General features: G+C 34.8%; 1 protein-coding gene across 4 annotated transcripts in view; it reads left to right on the top strand.

Annotated features, from left to right (window-relative positions):
* Window positions 1-19,080, top strand: part of DNAJC15 (DnaJ heat shock protein family (Hsp40) member C15) — a 73,865-nt gene extending 54,785 nt beyond the window's left edge. The window contains exons 6-8 of one of the 4 annotated variants that reach the window (XR_013173632.1): window positions 1,148-1,218; window positions 2,225-2,336; window positions 18,243-19,080. Coding sequence is in view for 2 of the 4 variants with exons in the window: in XM_077155829.1 (XP_077011944.1) it covers window positions 1,148-1,218; window positions 18,243-18,313 (142 nt within the window). In the remaining 2 variants the exon portion in view is untranslated. Of the gene's footprint in view, window positions 1-1,147; window positions 1,219-2,224; window positions 2,337-18,242 lie in introns of those variants that run through there. The other 3 variants (XR_013173633.1, XM_077155829.1, XM_077155830.1) reach the window with 3 other exon arrangements.
* Window positions 19,081-21,670: the final 2,590 nt, after the last annotated feature.

The following is a 21,670-nucleotide window of genomic DNA, read 5'->3' as shown; positions in this document are numbered from 1 at the left end:
GGTTTTATTATGTCCATTTTACATATGACAAAATTAGAACTCAGAGTACAGTGGGTCAAAATTTCATAGGTAAGAGTGGTGGAATCAGGATTTTTGAACCCAGATCTGAAGAACTGAAAGTACATGGTTTTAGCTACTACTGTATATGGTTTATACATAGAAATTGTCTCACACTTTACAACCACCACTCTGTTATTTGCCAGCTATTATCATCCCCATTTGAGGCCCAGAAAAATCAAGTAGTTTACATAAGATCATATCGCTATTAAGTAGCAGTACTAGGAATTTAGTGTTGTCAGTTTTTTTCTTGCTTAGAAAGTGTACTAATGAGAAACCATTCTAATACTGGATTAATAAGTTTTTACCAAAACAATTTTAAGTTTATTTAGCTTTCTCCTTTAGAGCATTGGCTATTAAAACAGCCAATCTTTTCTCACAGCCTTCTCACAAAACTAAATTAATCCCAGACCACGCACCCCCCCCCCCCAAAAAAAAACTAAATTAATTATGATATATGAAGGGTCCTGAGATCTTCTTTTGAAAAATAATAATAACCAAAGCTAACTAATTGAGCACTTGCTACATGCCAGGCACCGTTCTGACATCGTGTGGGCATTGATTCATTTAGTCTTTGCAGTAAGGCCTCTGAGGAATATGCTATTGGTGGCCCCATTTGACAGAGAGGAAACCGAAGAACAGAAAGGTTAAATAATTTGACCAAGGTTATTCAATCCTAGATGGGATCATTGGGATTAAGATTTGGTAGTTTAGCCCTGGAGTTCAAATGCTTATCTGCTACGCTGTACTTACTGCCGTCCCAAAAAATAATTTGAAGCATCAATTTTCATAGTCTGCAGACTACGTCTCCCCTGTCCTGTATATTGTATTTCATTTTTAAATTTTATTTTATTTTTATATTTATTGAAAATCAGGACTAGCATTAAAAAGAACTGAAGAAAATGCTTAACATCGCATCAGTGATTTATTTTGATGGGTAGTGAAATTAAATGAAAAACTGTAATTTCTCATTTGTCCACAAGATGGGGAAATTCTCATTAGTTTTTAATTTCTAGAAATTCATAAACTGTTTAATTTATAATCTGAATTTGACACTATTTATTGTAAACGCACTAATTTATTTTTATAGCCTGTCTGGTAACAAGGCCAGGATTAGAACAGGGCATAGAAGAATCATGGTTTTGAATCACCCAGATAAAGGTAGGTAGAATTCCTGTTTTTCATAATATGTGGATCAGAAGATGCTCTGAATTGCTTTCAGTTTAATTATAAATGATAAATAGCTGAGGTGGAAGTTTGTAGGCCACATGTACTGTGATTTTCTTTTCTCATAAATAAAATGTAGTTCAATGACCTGCAGAATTTGTAGATTTATATTATCAGCTTTTGAGAATTTAGTTGTTGGTTTTTGTATATGAGCACCTGAACCACTTTTTGAAGTTCCTAGCATTCTGCTTGAGAAAGAGAAAACATGAGTTGTGGACTCTTTCATTGCATAAACTGTTTTAGGCATCATGAATTACATTCGTTTAACCTTAAGCATAAAAGCACAAGATTTAGAGAATAGATCTAAATCTCTGACTGTAATATATTGTAGATGGTTCTGAATTTCTTAATTCTGTTTTGGAAGACTCTGAGGCCGAGCCATTTGGGTTTTTTTTGGGCCAAGTTTTTAATGTAAATTTATCTTACAGAAAGACAATTATTATAACTTTAACTACACTGCAGCTGCTTGAGAGAGAAAGTCCATATGCTCATTACTGTTCTTGCTTTAAAATAACAGATGGTAGAAAGTTGCACTGTATTCCAGAAGTCAGGGGGTGGGGAATGGTTAAAGGGTTCTTGTATTATTATTTAGCGACTTTCAGTTTTCTAATTATTTTTTTAACAAAAATTAAAGTTTTTGGATTCCTACCTATCCGCTCTGACACCAAAATATTGCATTCTTTTTCAAGTTTCCTGCTTAATTCGTTACTATAAAAATTCTTTTCACTAAACATTGCTTTTGCACTTGACATTCTTTAGTATGACCAAACAAGAGTATAAACTTTGAAAAAAGAGGTTTTGCTTAAAATTTCTAAACGGCTTTAACAGTCACTGAACGATCCACTCAACTAATTTACTTCGCATTGTGGACTTCCAGAATAGAAATGTGTTTAAGTGCCTCCTTTAAACCCTTTGTCTCCTAACATCCTCTGCCTTCCAGGTCAAGTATATGCCCTCCTTTGATTGATTGCGGTAGGATCAAGCACTCATGTGTTTCAGATAATTGGGAACTGGCTGATTGTGCCTGCTGTCAATGAAGCAAGTCCTAAAATGTATCTAATAGAATTTGTATTTTTAGATAAGATACCTTAGTTAAAAAGAAAATGTTTGTGTATCTTATGATCCAGTAGTGTTTAAATAATTACTTGATGTGTTACTTAATTACCAAGATTGGGTTAGGGCAGCAAGGGGAATGCCAGCCTTTCTGCAGTATGCTAATAACCTCCTGTCCTGTTTGGGTAGCAGTGGGTGTGAGGGTCTGAACCAAGAAGCAGAAGGCCAGCAGTTTTCTCTGGCATCTGCCTTCCGGCTAGCATTGTGTCCTTGAACATTCCCATTGCCTCTCCAAATCTCAGTTTTATCATTTACAGAATAAAGAAAATTATTTCTAAAGTTCTTTTCGGTTACATGATTTATTGTAATCTCTTTATCTATTCAGTTAATGAAAAACCCGGACCTACACAGATGACATTTTTAACTTAAGGAAGATGCTCTTTTTGGATTATCATACCCTCTAAGAACGTGAAACAGAATGTGAGACAAACTGTGGACATTTTCTCCATATAATTGCTCATTTATTGACAATTTTCTTGTAAATTTGCAGTTTCAGAGAGTTTACATACTTACTAAAACCCACTGATAGACTCAAACATAAGGACCCTTGCTCTGGTAGAAGTATAGTGAATTAAAAAATAGTATTAACAATATAGAAGGAAAAAAAATAAGAGAAATGATGGAGCTGGGCGATGATAGCACATAAATCTCAGATTGCCTCATAAAAAAGGACTTTTTTTACTAGAAACAAGATAACAGAATTTTGGGGTTTTTTCTTTGTTTTTTTTAATTTGATAACAGTTTTAATAAAAATGTTTCATTGTCCTTGTAGAGATAAAACCAGGAGTATTTGGGGAAGTGTGGGAATGGAGAATTCTTAATTTCACTTCCTCTTTTTATATAATTCTTTATCACATTTGCTTTAGCCAGGTCACCAGCACTGGGTGTTGCAGGTGTTTGAAAAATTTAAATCCTCTACCTAGTGCTTCTGAAATTCATGAATATGTTCCCTACTCCAGCCCCAAATCACTTTCTTGTGGGTTTTGCTACCAGCTGGTAGAATAGATTTGGAACTTCAAATGTGTGATCAGCTGTAATTTGTTACACATTTCATTATCAGCTTGTGCAAAAAAAGTAACATCAGAAAATTAGTTGTGGGAAATGGCTGAAAATAAATTTTTTGTAACCCGTATTAAATGAGCATTCAGATGTGTTTTGATAATATGTAAATTTTGCTTTTTCAATTTAATGAGATAAAAGGTTAATGTGGGAAACACATCTCAGATCCTTGACCTAATGCTTCCAGACTCTAATATCTTTTAAATTACTACTTTTCATAAATTGTTGCAAAATAAGAGTAGGTGTTGTAAAAACAGTGGTTCAATATTAATTCTAGTGAACATAGAAAAGAGGACAGACCAAGTAAATCTGAAACACTGTGAGATTTTTTACAGACATCTAATCCAGTGCTATCCAATGCTATGTTGCACTTATCAGTGCCAGGCCACTGTTTACTAGCCTGCAATAAGTTAAAAAACAGAAATGGAAAGTAAGCATGTAGAAATCTTTATAGTAACATGAGATTGCTGTGACATCCAAATGTGTGATACTTTTATATTTTGCAAAAGTATTATTCTACCACAGATTGGGATTTTTTTTTTAATGTACTTCTTCACCTTAATTTGAGAAATACTAGTTTAATCAATGGATCCCTGCTAGCCACTACTCCTTCCTGCTCCATCTGGGGAAAATGACCTTTTAGCTTTCCTCAAAGACTTTTAGTGATGGAGAGCTCCCTGCTTTTCAAAGCAACTGCTTCACTGGGAGGTAACTTTAACTACTGGAAAGTTTTTTCCTACGTTTAGCTCAAATCCGTTTGCTTTTCAATTTATGCCCTCTTTCAATAAACATACAGTACTCTTACTCTTCTTTAATAGTATTTAAAATCAAAATTAAATTAAATATTGTGGATTGTTAAATGGTGCAGCCACAGTGGAAAGCAAGATGGTGAGAGTTTTTAACCTCAAAAAGTTAAATATAGAATTACCATATGACCCAGCAATCCTAATTCTAGGAATATACCTAGAAAGTGAAAGCAGGTTCTCAAACATACACTTGTACTTGCACACAATTGTTTATAGCAGCATATAGCCAAAAGAGCTATTGTGAATAAAGCAGAAAGAGCCCAAGTGTCCATCAACAAATAAATGGATAAACACAATATGATACATACACACAATAGAATATTACTCAGCTATAAGAAAGAATAAAGTTCTGAGACATGCTGGAACATGGAAAAGCCTTGAAAATATACTCAGTGAAATAAATTTGCAGACTCCTAAGGACAGCTATTGTATGATATCACTTACAAGAGATGTCTAGAAAGAGTGAATTTGCAGGAACAGAAAGTAGGTTAGAGGTTACCAGCAGACGGGAGGAGGAAAGGGCATGTGTATGTTTGGATATGAAGTGTATAAATAAATTTAATAAAACATTAAATGTTGAGATTAAAAGCAAGTCAAAGTAGTTGTACTGTTGAATGGATATTCTCTAATTATTCTCACTATAGAAACAGCTAAATTTGACATGAAGTCCTAGTCCTAATTAATATTACAATTATTGCACTATATTACATTTAAAGGATGACTTGCAAACATTTAGAAAAGAAAGATATGATCACCAAGAGACAACATGGACACTTTGGGTGATAAAATGTTTTGGAACTAGACAACGATAATGGTTGTACAACATTCTGAATGCATTATGTGCTACTGAATTGTTTACTTTTAAAATGATTTATATTATGCTGTTTTTTTGTTTTTGCATGGGCAGGCACTGGGAATTGAACCTGGGTTTCTGGCATGACAGGCAAGAACTCTGCCTGCTGAGCCACCATGGCCCACCTTATATTATGTTTTTATGATTAATTTTATATTATGTTCTTATTTCTTTCCTTATACTCTCTTTGGGTTTATTTTGCTTTTCTTTTTCTATTTAAAAAAATGCATCTTCATTTCATTGGTGTCAGATGTCATTCAGTTCAAAATACTTTATGATTATTTGACTTGTATGGCTTAATTTCCAAAGAATTGGTGATTTCCTAAGTACCTTTATATTGATTTGTAGCTTAACTACATTTGATCAGAGAACATATTCTGATTTCAGTTCTTTGAAATGTGTTGTTGAACCTGACTTTATGATCTAGCATATGGTTATTTTTTGTAAAAAAAAAAAAAACCTGTGAGCACTTGAACAGAGTATATACTTTGTGATTATTGGGTACAGTCGTTTATATATGTTAGTAAAATCACATTTGTTTGTGTTGTTCAGATCTTCTCTATCTTTACTGATTTTTTTTATCTTATCTGCTCTGTCATTTGTTAAGGGAGATATAAAGTCTCTCACTGTGATTGTGGATTTGTCTGTTTCTCCACTTAGTTCTGTCATTTATTTTTATTGTTGAAGTATAATTTGGGACACATATCATTTAGAATTGTATCTTCCTGGTAAATTAACCCCTCATTTTGAAACAGCCATACTTATCTCTATTAATGCTTCTTGCCATAAAGTATACTTTATCTGGAATTGTTTATAGCTACACTAGTTTTCCTTTGGTTAGTGTTTATATGATATGTCTTCTGTCTTTTTATTTTCAACATTTCTTTCTCTTTAATTTTGAAGTTTGAATTTTATCTCTTCTAACAGTAAGTCCTTGGATTTTATTTGTTTCTTTTTTTTTAATGAGTCCAATAATTTAAAACTTTTAATACACGTATTTAATCCTTTTATATTTAATATGGTCATTGGTATTTGAGTGTGTTTATACCATGTTTCTAGTATTTATCTGACTCATCTGCTTTATGTTCCTTTTTCTTCTTGCCTTTTGGGTTATTCAAAATTTCTTTCTACTGTTTTCCTTTAGCAACTTGATAGACATACTTTTTTTTTTTTAACTCTTCCTTTAATTAAGTACAATGTACCTCCTTGACTTATTTCAGTGTAAAATAAGTATTACTTGGCCACTCCTTTAAAGATTTTGTCTTTGATTTTCAGCAGTTCTCTGATGTGCTATGATGTAATTTTCTTATCCTGCTTTAATCTATAGATGATGTCTTTTATCAGTTTTAGAAGATTCTGTCCCATGATTTATATTCTGTTCAGCTATTTCCTCTGCCCCATTTTTTCTTTCTCCTCTTCTTCTAAAACTCCAGTCATGTGCATGTTGACCCTGTACTTTTTTCACTGTCTCATCTGTCTTTTGCACTCTCGTCTATATTTCTGTCCTTTTTTGTGTGTGTGTAGATCTTATCTGTTAATCTTTTTTCCAGTTCATTGCCCTTTCTCCTACTATATCTAATCTGCTCTTAAACCTACCTGTTGAGTTCTTAATTTAATTTCTAAAATTTCCAATTGATTTTTTTATGGAAGCTACTCCTTTGTAATTTTATCTCCATCATTCCTCAATTTTCTTAAATATGATTCTCATAATTATTTCAAAGTCCTTGTCATATCTAGATCATCTATGTGTCTCACTATTGTCCTTTTTTTCTCCTCTTTTGGTTTTGAGGCCTTCTCTAGGATGCAGGATAATTTTTTACTGAATGTCAGATATATTTTGTATAAAAGCGACAGTTTTTTAAACTTTGGTCTCAGGATTCAAATAGTTGCTTCATATGTATTTTATCCATCAATATTTACCATAGTGGAAATTGAAACTGAAAATGTCCAAAGGTATGTATCTATTAATTCATTGTAAAATGACAATATTAAACTTACCACAAGTTACTACAAATAGCATAAGCTTTATGAAAATGATTGTTCTCTGAAACAAAATTAAAAAGAATGTGTAAAGTGGCATTGTTTTATATTTTCTCAAATCTCTTTAATGCCTGGCTTCATAGAAGACAACTAGGTCCTCATCTGAGCTTCTGAATTCAGTTTCTTGCATTGTGTTGTTTTGTGTAAAGTATTTGAAGAAAATGCACCTTCACAAAATAGATAGTTGGGCAAAGGAGGATTATTTTATTTATCCTTTCAGATAATTGTGGATATTTCTTCTTTGCTACCATTGCAAGTGGTAGTTTCTTGAAGGTTAATTGCATTGTGAATCTGAAACCGTATAAGTAATTTTTTTTCATTCTCTTATATTAAAATCCATTAGTCTGTCTTGTACTTGGAACAAAATGTTTACTCATGCATGATTTTGTAACATCATTCATTGGCATTTGGAACATATTGCTTCACTGACTTTTATAAATCTTGCAAATGTTAACACATTTCATTTTATCATTGGTTCCTTGGTCCCTAGACTAGCCCCAGCATCCCCTAGGAACTTGTGAGAAATGCAAATTCTCTGGCCCCACCCTGAACCTACTGAATCAGAAACTGCAGGTGGGAATCAACAACCTGTTCTTTACCAAGCCTTCTGGGTGATTCTGATGTACACTAAGGTTTAGAAACCACTGCTCCAAGGGTTTCATCAAGGGCTGTGGGTGCTCACTGGGGTCTGGCAGGTTCTGCCATTGAATCCCTGTCTCCATGGCATCATAAAACTTCCAGAAACTTGACGTTGCTTTTATGAAGCTTCCTGTTTTGCTTCCTAGCCTGTTTCATATTTTGAGGAGGTGCAACCATATGTCAGCCTCTGATCTTAAGCCCTCCTTTGCCAGTTAGATCCAAGTTTTATCCTTCTAGTCTGTGAAACTGCCCAAAGTCCTGCTCCCCAGCAATGGCCTTCTCCTTCTCATACTAAGAATCAACAAATACCCTATGGGGAAAAAACAGTTATAGCATGCCATCTCACCTTTTTAGCTTACTCCCCTTCCAGAATCTTGGACTTTTAAGTCCGGTTTCCTCCCTAGTTTCATGATAACTCTTAAGAAATGTTTTGTTGCTGTTACTTTGTTTTGTTTTTTATTTTGTCTGGCTTTTCGAGTTTTGTTTTCAATTCCTGGACCATGCACCCAAAAAAATAAAAATAAAAAGGTGATGTCTGTTTCGCCATTCTTTGTGTCTGGGTTAGCCTGGTCACTTGCTTTGACCAACAGAATGTGGCAGAAGTGGCACTGTAAGTTCTGAGCGAAGCCTCAAGAGGCCTTGCAACTTGCACTCTTATCTTAGAAACCTGTGGCTACCATTTTAATGAAACCAGGCTCGGTTCCTGGAGAACGACAGACCAAGTGGAGAGGCCTAACCATCTTGGCTGAAGGTCCCAGCGAGATCCTGGGTTTTCCAATCCTAGCTGACTGGACCCAGATCAGAAGAACCACCAAGCCAATCACAGAATAGGGAGAAATAAATATTCATTGTTGTTTTAAGCCACTAAATTTTGGGGTGGTGTATTATGCAGCAAAGTCTGATACAGAAAGTTTTCCCTGATAAGTGCTTTGAAGAAAAATAAAGCAGAGTAGGGGGTATAGAAATTGACAAGTGGAGAGGGAGCAGTTGCAGTTTTACATAAATAATCTTAGAAATCCACTGTAAGGAAGTAATGTTTAAACAGAGACCCAAGGGAGTCACTCATATCAAAATCTGAGGAGAGAGTATTTTGGGAAGAAGCACCACCAAGTACAAAGACCCTGTAATGAGAACATACTCAACATGTTTCCAGAATTTTTAGGAGGTAAGTTGGAGGACAGTGAGCAAGGAGGAGGGGGAGGAAATATGATTGGAGAGGAAGCCTGGAACTAAATGATGGTGTGGCTTGCAAGGCACAGTGAAACTTGGGATTTTATTTATTTATTTATTTGTATGCTGTATGGCAGGGTCTCACTTCATTATTTTTCCATGTGAGTATCCCATTATTACAACACCATTTGTTGAATTTTTGCTTGTTTGTTTTTTCATTTGTTTGTTTGGTTTTTGGAAAGTGCTTGGACCGGGAATCAAACCGGGGTCTCCCACATGGCAGGTAAGAATTCTACCAGTGAACTACCCTTGCATCCCTGGGGTCTATTTTATTTATTTATTTATTTTTAAATTTAATTAATTTTTTTAAATTGACAAACCAAAACAACAAACAAACATGAACATTCTTAACATACAAACATTCCATACATGGGATACAATCAGTGGCCCACAATATCATCACATAGTAGTATATTCATCACCATGATCATTTTTACAACATTTGCATCACTCCAGAAAAAGAAATAAAAAGAAAAAAGGAAGAAAACTCAGAATACCGTACCCCTTACCTCTTCCTCTCATTGACCACTAGTATTTCCATCTACAAAATATATTTTAATCTTTGTTCCCCCTACTTTTTTCTATATCCCTTACTACTCCCTTTCATTGATCACTAGCATTTCAATCTACTCAATTTGTTTTAACATTTGTTCCCCCTGTTATTGATTTATTTTTAATCCCAGAGGTTAAGTGTATGGGAATGATATTACTTGATTTACAGTGCCAGGAAGATGACTTGGGCAGTTTTGGAGAAAGTAGGAGTGGGGGGTAGAAGCAGTAGTTGATAGTGGTTTGGACTAGGTTTTTATAGTGAAGGAGGTACAGAGTGGTCTGATTCAGGAAGGTATATTCTGTTTTGAGGTGGAGTGTTGTATGTGTATCAATTAGATCGAGTTTGTTAATTGTGTTACTTCTTGATGTTTTTACTATTTCATTTTTCTAATTGATCTGTGGACTACCGAGAGAGATATTAAATTTCCCACCAAGATTGTGAATATGTCTCTTTTTCCATTTGGTTCTGTCAGTTGTTTCTTTGAGGAGGGTCAGTGCTTAAAAAATTAGAATCTTTTGGCTCACAGTTTGGAGACTAGGAGAAGGCCAAAGTCCAGACATCAGCAAGGCGATGATTTCTCCCCAGCCATTGAGTCTGGCTGCTCATGTTCCTTAGTCCTTGACTTTTCTGTCCCATGGTGATGTCTTCTTTCCCCTCAGAAGTTCATTGAATTGTGGCTACTTGCTGTAGCTTTCTCTATGTTTGAATTTTATTCTGCTTATGGAGGACTCCAGTAATCTGGATTAAACCTGAGCTGATTTATTTGGGCTATACATTAACTGAAATGATATCCTTAAGAGTTTCTAAACCCAGTGGGTCCATATCCAATAGAACGTGGGTCAATATCAAGAATATGCCCAAACTGCAGTATACAATTCAATCTACCACACCAATTGTTTCTTTAAATATTTTGAGGCTATTTATTATACATATTCAAATTTTAAATTGCCTTGTCTTACCAGTGATTTGCCTCTTTTAATATTACTAAATTTCCCACTTTATCTCTAGTATTACATTTTTCCTTTAAGTGCACTTCATTTGATATTTCATATAGCAATAGTTTTTCATAAGTGTTTGCCTGGTATGTATTTTCTGTTCTTTACAAAAAATTATCTCTTATGAAATATAGTTTACGAGTTTGTTTACTTATTAATCAACTATATTGAAATATAATTTGCATACAATAAAATGCAACCATTTTAACAGCACAGTTTTTTAAAATTTTGACAAACATACATATTCATGCAACCTCTAACATAATTAAGACAGCACTGTCATCAGTCCAAAAGGTTTCTAGTAATTGCCAATCCCTACCCCAATTCGGCAATCACCACTCTGTTTTCTGCTATTATAGATTAGACAGACCTATTCTAGAGTTTCATATAAATGGAGTCATATGGTGTGTATTTTGTTGTGTCTGGCTTCTTTCACTCAGCATATTTTTGAAATTCGTGCATGTTGATGTTTACATAGGTAGATTGTCCATTTCTGTTGTACGGATGATTATTATTCTATTGTATGGATATGGAAAATTTACATATACATTCACCTGTTGATGGACATTTGGGTTGTTTCCAGTTTTAGACTAATTATGGGTACAGCTGCTGTGAACATTTGAGTTCAAGTCATTGGATGGACATGTTTTAATATCTCTTGGAGAAATAGTTAAGTGGAATTGCTGGGTCATATGATAAGTGGATAATTCAGTTTTTAAGAAACTGCCAAACATCTGAGAGTTCCAGGTATTCTACATCCTCATCAACACTTTCTGATAGTTATTTTTATTTATTTATTTGTTTTTTGGATGCATGAACCGGGAATTGAACCCAGATCTCCCACATGGATATATTGATAATTATTCTGGTTTTAATTCACATTACTCTAATTGATTAATTAGATCATTCATATGTCTTCTTTACTGAAGTGTCCATTTGAATACTTTGGCCATTTTTTTAATTGGTTGCTTTTTAGTTATTGAATTTTTTATGGTGTCTATTTTTTGTGCCCTATCTGAAAAATATTTACCGACTCCAAGATTGCAGTGATTCTCTCTTACATATTCTTCTATAAGTTTTGTGGTTTTAGTTTTATGGTTAGATCTGTGGTCTATTTTGAGTTATTATCGGTGGTTTGAGATGAAGGTTGAGGTTCATTTTTGCTTTCCTAGGGAATATCCACTCTTTCCAGTACTGCTTATTAAAAAGAATATACTTTCCCCATTGAACTACTTTGTTACCTTTGTCAAAAATTAATTGGTGATATATTTTTGGGTCTTTCCTGCTCCATTAATCCTCACCCCATGTTTATCTTCAAACCAACACCCCACTGTCTTGATTAGTATAGCTTTATAGTAAGTTTTTAAATCAGGTGGTTTAAGTTTTTCAACTTTTTTTTTTTCAAAATTGCCTCATCTATTCTAAATCCTTTGACTATTCATATATTTAGTACCATCATGTTAATTTCTACAAAAGTTCCTGCTGGGATTTTGATTTAAATTACAATAAAACTACATAAGAATTTGGGGGAGAATTGACAACCTAACGATATTTAATAATCTAATCCACTGACATGGTATCTTTATCCATTTGTTTAGCTTTTCACTAATTTCTAGAAGTGGTTTTCATTGTACGGATCATGCACAAATATTTTGTTAAATTTATCCTTAACTACTTTTAGTGTATTTTGATTTTACTGTGAATGATAGTTTTTCATTTCAGTTTCAAATTAACTGTTGCTAGTATTTATAAAACTATTGATTTTTGTGTGTTGACAGTGTTTCTGGTGACCTTGTTTAGCTCATTTTTTCAGTTAGCACTTTTTATTGTATTCCATAGCATTTACACTTAGCCTGTAAGGAAAGTTTCCCTTTCTCTTTTCCAATCTTTATGCTTTTTGTTTGTTTTTCTTGCTAGGACCTCCAGCACAATGGCAAGTCAAAATAGTGAGAGGAGACATCCTGGCCTTCTGTGTGGTCTCAGGGGGAAAATGCTTGTTATTTTTCATCATTACATATGATGTTAGCTTTAGTTTTGGTTTTACTCTCTTCTCTTTTAGACTGATAAATTACAAGTAATTTTGTGTGCTAAGTCACCCTTGCTTTCCACTTGAACATAATGCATTATCTTGTTTATGAATTGCTGGATTTGACTGTGGATAACATTTTGTTAAGGATTTTAACACAATTGTTTATGAAGAATGTTGCACTGTCATTTTCTTCTCTTGTAACATTATTTAGTTGTGTTATCAGGACAATGCTGACCTCATAAAATACATTGAAAAGCATTCTCTCCTCTATTTTTTGAAAAAGTTTTTTATGATTAGTATTATTTCTTCCTTAAATATTTGGCAGAATTCACCAGTGAGGCCTTCTGAAGGCCTCAAGTTTTCATTGGGGAAGACTTTACATTACAAATTCAATTAATTTAATAGGGATAGGGCTTTTCATGTTCTATTTCTTCTTGATTTGATAATTAGTTTTGGTAATCATTGTCTTTCAAGTAATCACCCATTTCATGTAAGCTGTCAAATTCATTAGCAAAAAATTTATTCATAATATTTTCTTATTTTCATATGTGTGAGTTCTGTTAGTGAGATCTCCTTTTTCTTTCCTGATATTGGCAATTTTTGACTTCTATTTTTCATATTTAATCAATTTTCTTGATCTTTTCAAAGAACCAACATTTATTTTCACTGATGGACTCAACTGTTGTCTGTTTTCTGAGTCATTGATTTCTGCTATTATCTTTATTTTTCCTTCCATTTACATTGGGTTTAATTTGCTCTTCTGATAGCTTCTAAGATGAGAGCTTAGATCTCCTAGATTTTAAACCTTTCTTCTTTTTTAAGATAAACATTTACAGCTAGTTTTAGCTACATTCCACAACTTTTTTTTTTTTTTTTTTTAAAGGAAAGACAGAGAGAGAAGGAAGGAAGGATAGAAGGAAGGAAGAGAGGAAGAAAGGGAAACATCTTTTAAACATTTTCTTGTTTTATTGTATTTTGTTTCTCCGTTTTCGTTACATGGGCTGGGGCCGGGAATCGAACCGAGGTCCTCCGGCATAGCAGGCAAGCACTTTGCCCGCTGAGCCACCGCGGCCCGCCCTCCACAACTTTTTATGCCTGTTTTCACTTTCATTCAAAATATTTTCTAATTTCCTTTGTGATTTCTTCTTTACATTAGAATTGTGTTTTATTTCCAGCTATTTGGGGGATTTTCCACATATCATTTTCATTATGAATTAGGCCTTTTTATCTCTCATAACAGTCCTTTTTTTGTGAAATCTTCTGTCTAGGGTTAGGAGAAACTATTCCCATAGAGCCGTTCTATAATTCTAATAAAGCCGTTCCATTTTTTTAAAACATTTTTTATTGTATAGTATAACATATATACAAAGCAAAGAAATAAAAAAGCAATAGTTTTCAAAGTACTCTTCAATGAGTAGTTACAGGACAGGTTCCAGAGTTTGTCAAGGGCTACCATACGATCCTCTCAGATTTTTTTTCCTTCTAGCTGCTCCAGAACATAGGAGGCTAGAAGCCTTACGTATATTTTTTATCATCACAATCAACTTTCTTCCTTCTTTTTTTTGTGAAAAATAACATATATACAAAAAAGCAATAAATTTCAAAGCACAGCATCACAATTAGTTGTAGAACATATTTCAGAGTTTGACATGGGTTATATTCCACAATTTTAGGTTTTCACTTCTAGCTGCTCTAAGATATTGGGGACTAAAAGAGGTATCAGTTTAATGATTCAGCATTCATATTCATTTGTTGAATCCTATCTTTACTGTGTAACTCTACCATCACCTTTGATCTTTCCATCCCTCTCTTTAGGGGTGTTTGGGTTATAGCCATTCTAAATTTTTCATATTGGAAGAATCTGTCACTAATGTGGGATAGGGAGATGGAATTATCTGATGTTCTGAAGAGGCTGGGCCTTCTAGGTTTCAGGACTTATCTGGGCCAGGGACCCATCTGGAGGTTGTAGGTTTCTGGAAAGTTACTCTAGTGCACGGAACACTTGTGGAATCTTATATATTGCCCTAGGTGTTCTTTAGGATTGACTGGAATGGTCTTGGTTGGGGTTTGGCAGTTTATGATAGCTAGCAAGGTCTACCTGAAGCTTGCATAAGAACACCCTCCAGAGTAGTCTCTCAACTCTATTTGAACTCTCTCTGCCACTGAAGCTTTATTAGTTACACCACTTTTTCCTCTTTTGTCAGAACGGAATTTTTTATCCCTCAGTGTCAGGGCCAGATTCATCCATGAGAGTCATCTCCCACATCGCCAGGGAGACTTTCACTCCTGGATGTCATGTCCCACACAGCGGGGAGGGCATTGATCCCACTTGCAGAGCTGGGCTTAGAGAGAGTAAGACCACATCTGAGCAACAATAGAGATCCTCCAGAAGTAATTTAAAGGCATGCCCACAGGTAATCCAAGCTTCTCTGCTAACCACACAAGCTTCACAAGAGTAAGCCTCAGCATTGAGGGCATGGCCTTTTGATTTGGGTGTCCCTAAAATTTGACACAGTATCAGGGGATTCCCTGATGGTAAAGTTTAATAGTTTCATATTCTTTCTCCCATATATTGGACTTTGCCAATACTTTCTGATTACCTGCCCAATATACTCTAGAATGTATCCAGGCATTACACTAATCTATACAGGATTAAAGAACCTCTTTCTTATTCTGTGCTCCCTATGTGTGTCAGTTAGATTCAGTTGTCAACTTGGCCAGGTGAGCATACCTAGTCTTGTTGCTGCGGACATAAGCCAGCGGTACGTGAACCTCATCTGTTGCCAATTACATCTGCAGTCAGCTAGGAGGCATGTCTGCTGCAGTGAGTGATGTTTGACTTAATTGGCTGGTGCTTAAATGAGAGATTGCAACGAAGCACTGCTAAGCAGCTCAGCATTCCTCATCTCAGCACAAGCAGCTCAGGCCAGGCCTTTGGAGATGCAGAAAGAAGTCACCCCGGGAAAAGTTCTTGGAACCCAGGGGCCTGGAGAGAAGACCAGCAGAGACCATCTTGTGCCTTCCATGTAAGAAAGAACCTCGGTGGAAAGTTAGCTGCCTTTCCTCTGAAGAACCAACAAAATAAATCCCCTTTTATTAAAAGCCAATCCGTCTCTGGTGTGTTGCATTCCGGCAGCTAGCAAACTAGAACACTATGTTTCAATTGTACAAATGAGCTACACAGATAAATTGAGTCAGATTATACGCTACAGAAAATTTCAGTTCCAGACCTAATAAATCTTTCTTCCTTTGGCCTCAAAGGTTATGTGTGGTTCTAAAATAAAGACACTGTCTTCCTTACCCCTGTGTCCTGAATTACTTTGCCCCAACCTGACCAGCTTTGTTCTTATCTCTTAACATCAGGTTTTATGTATATATATATATAACAGCCTCTCGAATTCCATAAATAATAATCACCACTCCGGACTTAAGGTTCTGTTCTTTTTCTTTTTGTCCTCTTTTCCTTTTTGTTTTTTTAGTTGAATATTGTTTAGTATTCCATTTTATCTCTACTTTGGTTCATTAGCTATACATAATTATCTTCTTAGACATTTCTTGAGGGTTACAGTATACATTCTTTTTTCTTTGTATGCTGTATGGCGTGGGTTACATTTCATTCTTTTCCCATGTGAGTATCCCCTTATTGCAGTACCATTTCATTGAAGTTTTATTTGGTTTGGTTTTTCATTTGTTTATGTGCTTGTTGGGGAAGTGCATGAGTCAGGAATTGAACTCAGGTCTCCCGCATGGCAAGTGAGAATTCTACCACTGAACTAACCTTGCACCCCCCACCCCATGCATCTTTTTCTATACCATCAAATACTATTAGCCACTTCACATTAGAATATGAACCTTAAAACATTATACTTATCTTTTCTTTATTCTGACCTTTGTGTTTATATTTTCCCATAAATTTGTTACAAACCCATGAAACATTGTTATTCTTTTGCTTTAAACAATTACCTTTTAAAGAAGAATTTTTAATGAGTGATGAATGTCTTTTATATTTACCTACATATTTACCTTTCTTGTGTTCTAAATTACTTACTGTAGACCCAAATATCCATCTGGTAATATTTTTCTTCACTCTGAAGAACTTCTTTTAATGTTTCTTACAGTGCAGCTTTGCTTGTGACATAGTCTCTTATCTTTTACTTGCCTGAGAACGTCTTTTACCCTTTATCACTATTTTGAAAGATATTTTCTCTTATAAATGTTTAATAAGACTTTCAATCTGCGGTGTTCATTTATTTTCCAACTGCTAATTGAGCATAGTAAGCACTATGATTTAAATATCCAGAATTCATATCAATCAATTAAAGGTTAGATTTGAGTTCAATTAATATTTTAATATTCTTTGAGGATGTACAAGATACCTGGTATTACCTTGGTTACTGTGAAAATTTAAGCAGCTTATCAAGATTGATGAACCAAGATCATTTTCAGAGATAATCATAAAATCAACTTATTTCATAACCAAATGCATATGTAAGACTTTCATCAACTTTATTTGTAATTTTTATTGTACATTCAGGGACACTCTGTGATTTATATAAGTGTTTACTGTGATCTTAATGTAAATGGTACCCTTGAGGACAGAACACTAAATATAACTTCCTCCATCATTGCCCTTTCTACCACATCGGGTTACTTGCTCTGGCTTCCCTGCTCTCTTTTTCCTTCATACAGTTGTATGATATCCATAAAAGACATGAATAAATTTACACTGATCCTACCTAGATGCTTTTTGCAGCTATAGAAGGTTTGCACTCAGAGAGAGAATAGAAAATAAAACAGACACATAGAGACTGGTGAACTATAACATGAGCATTAAGAAATGACAAGCTTTGAGAACTAGAAATTAAAAGGTGTATGTTGTTTATATAGCTTTAATGTAGCAGTTTGCAGCTAGTATTTTTGCATGTCAGAAAGGCTCTGTTTGTGAGTTACGATGATTGCGCTTTTGAAATTCACCTCAAGTTCCCTCTTGCTGTTTGTATTAGAAAAACTGCTTTGCAATGAACTTCAAAAAAAAAACTGACAAGTTTATTTTAGGACATGGTAAATCCAAGACAACATTCTGAATACTCTAATAGGAGCATTTCAGAGGATATTATTTTCATAAATTTATTCGTCTATATTAGGAAATATGCTTTTTAGAAATTAGTGCATATTGGCTTTTCTAATAGGTATTTTATTTTTGTGAAATGGTTTGGTAACACTTCAAGAGATCCCTTGGTATTGATTTACCTCCTTCATTGATATCCTACTTCATACATGTATTTTCATCCCTTTTTTAAAAAATCTTGGGAAATTAGATTTTATAACTGTGTGCTTAATTTCAGGAAGTTCTCTGGTCAAATGTTCAGTGAATGTCTGACAGTGAAGTGTTTGGATGTTTCATAAGTTTCTTTCATTATTTTTCTCCAACATTATCTTTGATTGTTAGTGGTCTGTAGCGCTTTGCTATACAATTTAATTTATGCTGTTTTGATTTCTAGTCATCCTATAAAATAACTTGTCAAAGGATGAATGTTTAGGGAAATATCAGATTTATAATTAAGTGAGTTTTAAAAAATATTTGTGACTTTAAAATATGTTAATAATGAAGTGTTTTAATTTTTTTTTTTTGTCTTCTCAGGTGGATCTCCTTACTTAGCAACCAAAATAAATGAAGTGAAAGACTTGCTAGAATCAAGAACCAAACACTGATTGATGCTTAAGGACCACACTGATGGAAAAAAGAGGGACTGTTAAAAAAAAATCCTGCAAATTAATTACACTGTAACCTTCACAATCTTCATCTATATATTGACCACAATCATTTCTTCAATCACTAAGATATTTACAATAAAAGGTTAATAGCCTTGCTTTTTATTATACTTTTAAAAGACCACCTTAAAATTCTATAACTGATCTTTTCCCCTTGTTTTTTTCCTTTCTCTATAATATTTCATAAATTTTAAGATTTTTCTTATGTTAGTCCTAAACACCCCCACACACACCCCTACACACTCATACACACAAAGGTGTGCAAAAATCTATGACTATCAGTAATACAGTTGGGGTTTGTGAACAACATGTAGAAATTACCTTGTACTCTCGTATTTGTCCCTTGTTTCTTCGAAGGAATTTGGGACTCACAACTCTCAGTGTTGTGAGTCTAAACTCTGGCTGCTACCTCATGGGGAAATCACCTGAAACCTACTGGAATTTACTAAATGGTCTTTTGTTAAGTAATGTTTGAGACTTGCTAAAGAACTTTGCTCTCTGAGACCCTATTAGCTGAAGCATGAGAACTTGGAGAGCTACTAAAAAGTTTAAAGATTTATCAGATATGCTCGAAGAGGAAAGAGCTGGGAGATGTTTGAGGAGTTGTATTTAATTATCTTTCAGTACTTATGTTTATTCAATTACTCATTCTATTTATTGAATGCCTCTGACGTATAAGGATCTTTCTGGGTCCTCTAAGAGTTAGGACTGTGAACCAGTCGTGGATCCTGACCCTTTAAAAACTTATATTTAAGGAAAAGTTAAATCACATAAATAATGTACACTATTAGATAGGTACAGATGATGTGTTAATGAAGTTCAAGAAATAATACTTTGAGTGAGTCAGGGTAGTCTTCGTGCAATAAGTGGCATAGAACTGGGCTTTAAAAAAAGTTAATAATAAACTTCCCCAACTGGGGAATTCCTGATGTTCTCACAAACAGTAGGGACAACCAGTTCAATAAGCTGAGCCCTCGATCTTGGGGTTTGCCCCTTTGAAACTTTTTCCTGCAAAGGAGAAGCTAAGCCTCCTTACAGTTATGCCTAAAAGTCACCCCCAGAGAACCCCTTTTGCTGCTTAGATGTGGCATCTCTCTCTAAGTCAACTCAGCAGGTGAACTCACTGCCCTTCCCCCTATGTGGGTCATGACTCTCAGGGGTGTAAATCTCCCTGGCAATGTGGGACAGGACTCCTAGGATGAGCCGGGACCTGGCATCATGGGATTGAGACCAAAAGGGGGAAGAAAGAAATGAGACAAAGTTTCAGTGGCTGAGGGATTTCAAAGAGTCAAGAGGTTACCCTGGAGATTATTCTTCTGTATTATATACATATTCCTTTTCAGTTTATGGTGTATTGGAATGGCTGGAGCAAAGTACCTGAAACTGTTGAGCTGTGTTCCGGTAGCCTTGATTCTTGAAGACGATTGCATAAAGATATAACTTTTACAATGTGACTGTGTGTCTGTGAAAACCTTGTGTCTGATGCTCCTTATATCCAGAGTATGGACAGATGAGTAAATAATAATAAGGGTAGATAAATAATAGGGGGAGATAAGGGGTAAAAATTGGGTAGACAGAAATACTGGGGGTCAATGAGAGGGAGGGGTAAGGGGTATGGGATATATGATTTTTTTCTTTTTATTTCTTTTTCTGGAGCAATGCAAATGTTCTAAAAATGATTGTGGTGGTGAATACACAACTATGTGATGATATTGTGAGCCATTGATTGTATCCTTTGGATGGACTAAATATGTGTGTAACAATATCTCAATAAAAATATTTTTAAACAAAAATTAATGAGATAGTGTATGACTGATGAATCAGTGTTGTTTCCCCTGAGATCAAAATTAGCAGAAATAGATATATCCAACTAGCACAATTAGAGTGAAATGTTTCCCCAAAACAAGGGACAGGCAGTTGACCTCAAAGGGCCTGCCCTGTGATTTACACTGTATTAAATTCATTTATGAAAATGGCCTCTGGCCCCTCATCACTTTGCTATTTCAAGGGGGCTTAAATAGAATTCAGATACAGCATACCTGTATCACTTCCAATTATAAATCCTGGGTTCATTCCAGTAAAACTGACCCATTGCATTTCATCTAAAAATACATCTTTAAATATTCTTGATGTGTCTTTCAACTTACAGCATCCTGCAGTTCAGGTGTTCTCCACCGTGACACTGTTGACATGTTGGCCTGAGTCATTCTCTGTGGGGGCCACACTGTGCACTGAAGGATGATGAGCATCATCCTGGCCAGTATCACCTCTGTGATAGCTAAACATATTCCCAGACATTGACAGATGGCCGCATAATCACCTCCATTCGAGAACCACTACTATAAAGGTTTAATGTTTTTTCTTTTGACACATAAAAATAATGGTCTTACTTAAAAGTGATCCAATCTTAAAGTCAATCAAATGCAGTTCTCACTTTAAAGTCTTCATGCATGTCCCCATTTTCTCCTACTTCAATGTTTTTCATTTTTCTACTCACAATTATCCCTCTCCCTAGACTATTCTCCTAGTCCCCATATCTAAGCATAGTTCAAGCCAAGCCAAAATGTGCTGCTCCTTTTCTGGTGGTTCCAGCAAAAGAAATATTAATAAGTGGTCAGCAGCGACCAAATATGTCTTATTCACTTCTCTGTGGTCATCCAATGAAATATTTATTAAATGAATGAAGAAGCTCTCCTAGCACTTTATTCCTTGTACAACTTATTACCTGGTTCCTTGGGAAACAGCTCTTTGCACATTCTCATTCTCCCACCAAAAGTTAAGAACCTTTAGGGCGAGGATCCTGTCACTGATTGTAACCTCCTTAGCATGGAGCAGTTGCGCTTAGTAGGCATCATAAAAAGTACTACGAAGATGTCCCAATTTTCTAAATACTGTGCTTCAAGAAATGTTATCACTAATTTGGAAAGTTTGTTAAGCAATATGACAGACTCTCAGAACACAACTTTTAATTGATAGCATATTTTCCTAATCCGTATCATTTTAGTATTTTGAGACACCCCAGCCTTAGCTTGGTATTTCTTTATTAGATAAAGCGTTCATTTCCAATTTCCTGTTAAGAATGCGCCTGAGACTTAGATCTGCCTTTTTCTTTACTATTTTTTATTTTGAAATCTATATACAGAAAAGCAATAAATTTCCAAGTGCATTTTAACAGGTAGTCATGGAACAGATTTTAAAATTTTGTATGGGTTACAGTTCCATGATTTTTCGTCTTTTCTTCTAGCTCCTCCAAGACACTGGATACCAAAAGAAATATCATTATAATGATTCAGCATT

Source organism: Tamandua tetradactyla, chromosome 4 (assembly GCF_023851605.1).
Source record: "Tamandua tetradactyla isolate mTamTet1 chromosome 4, mTamTet1.pri, whole genome shotgun sequence".
Lineage (NCBI taxonomy): Eukaryota > Metazoa > Chordata > Mammalia > Pilosa > Myrmecophagidae > Tamandua > Tamandua tetradactyla.
Note: the sequence above shows the minus strand (reverse complement) of the source record. Positions and strands in the feature narration are given on the sequence as shown.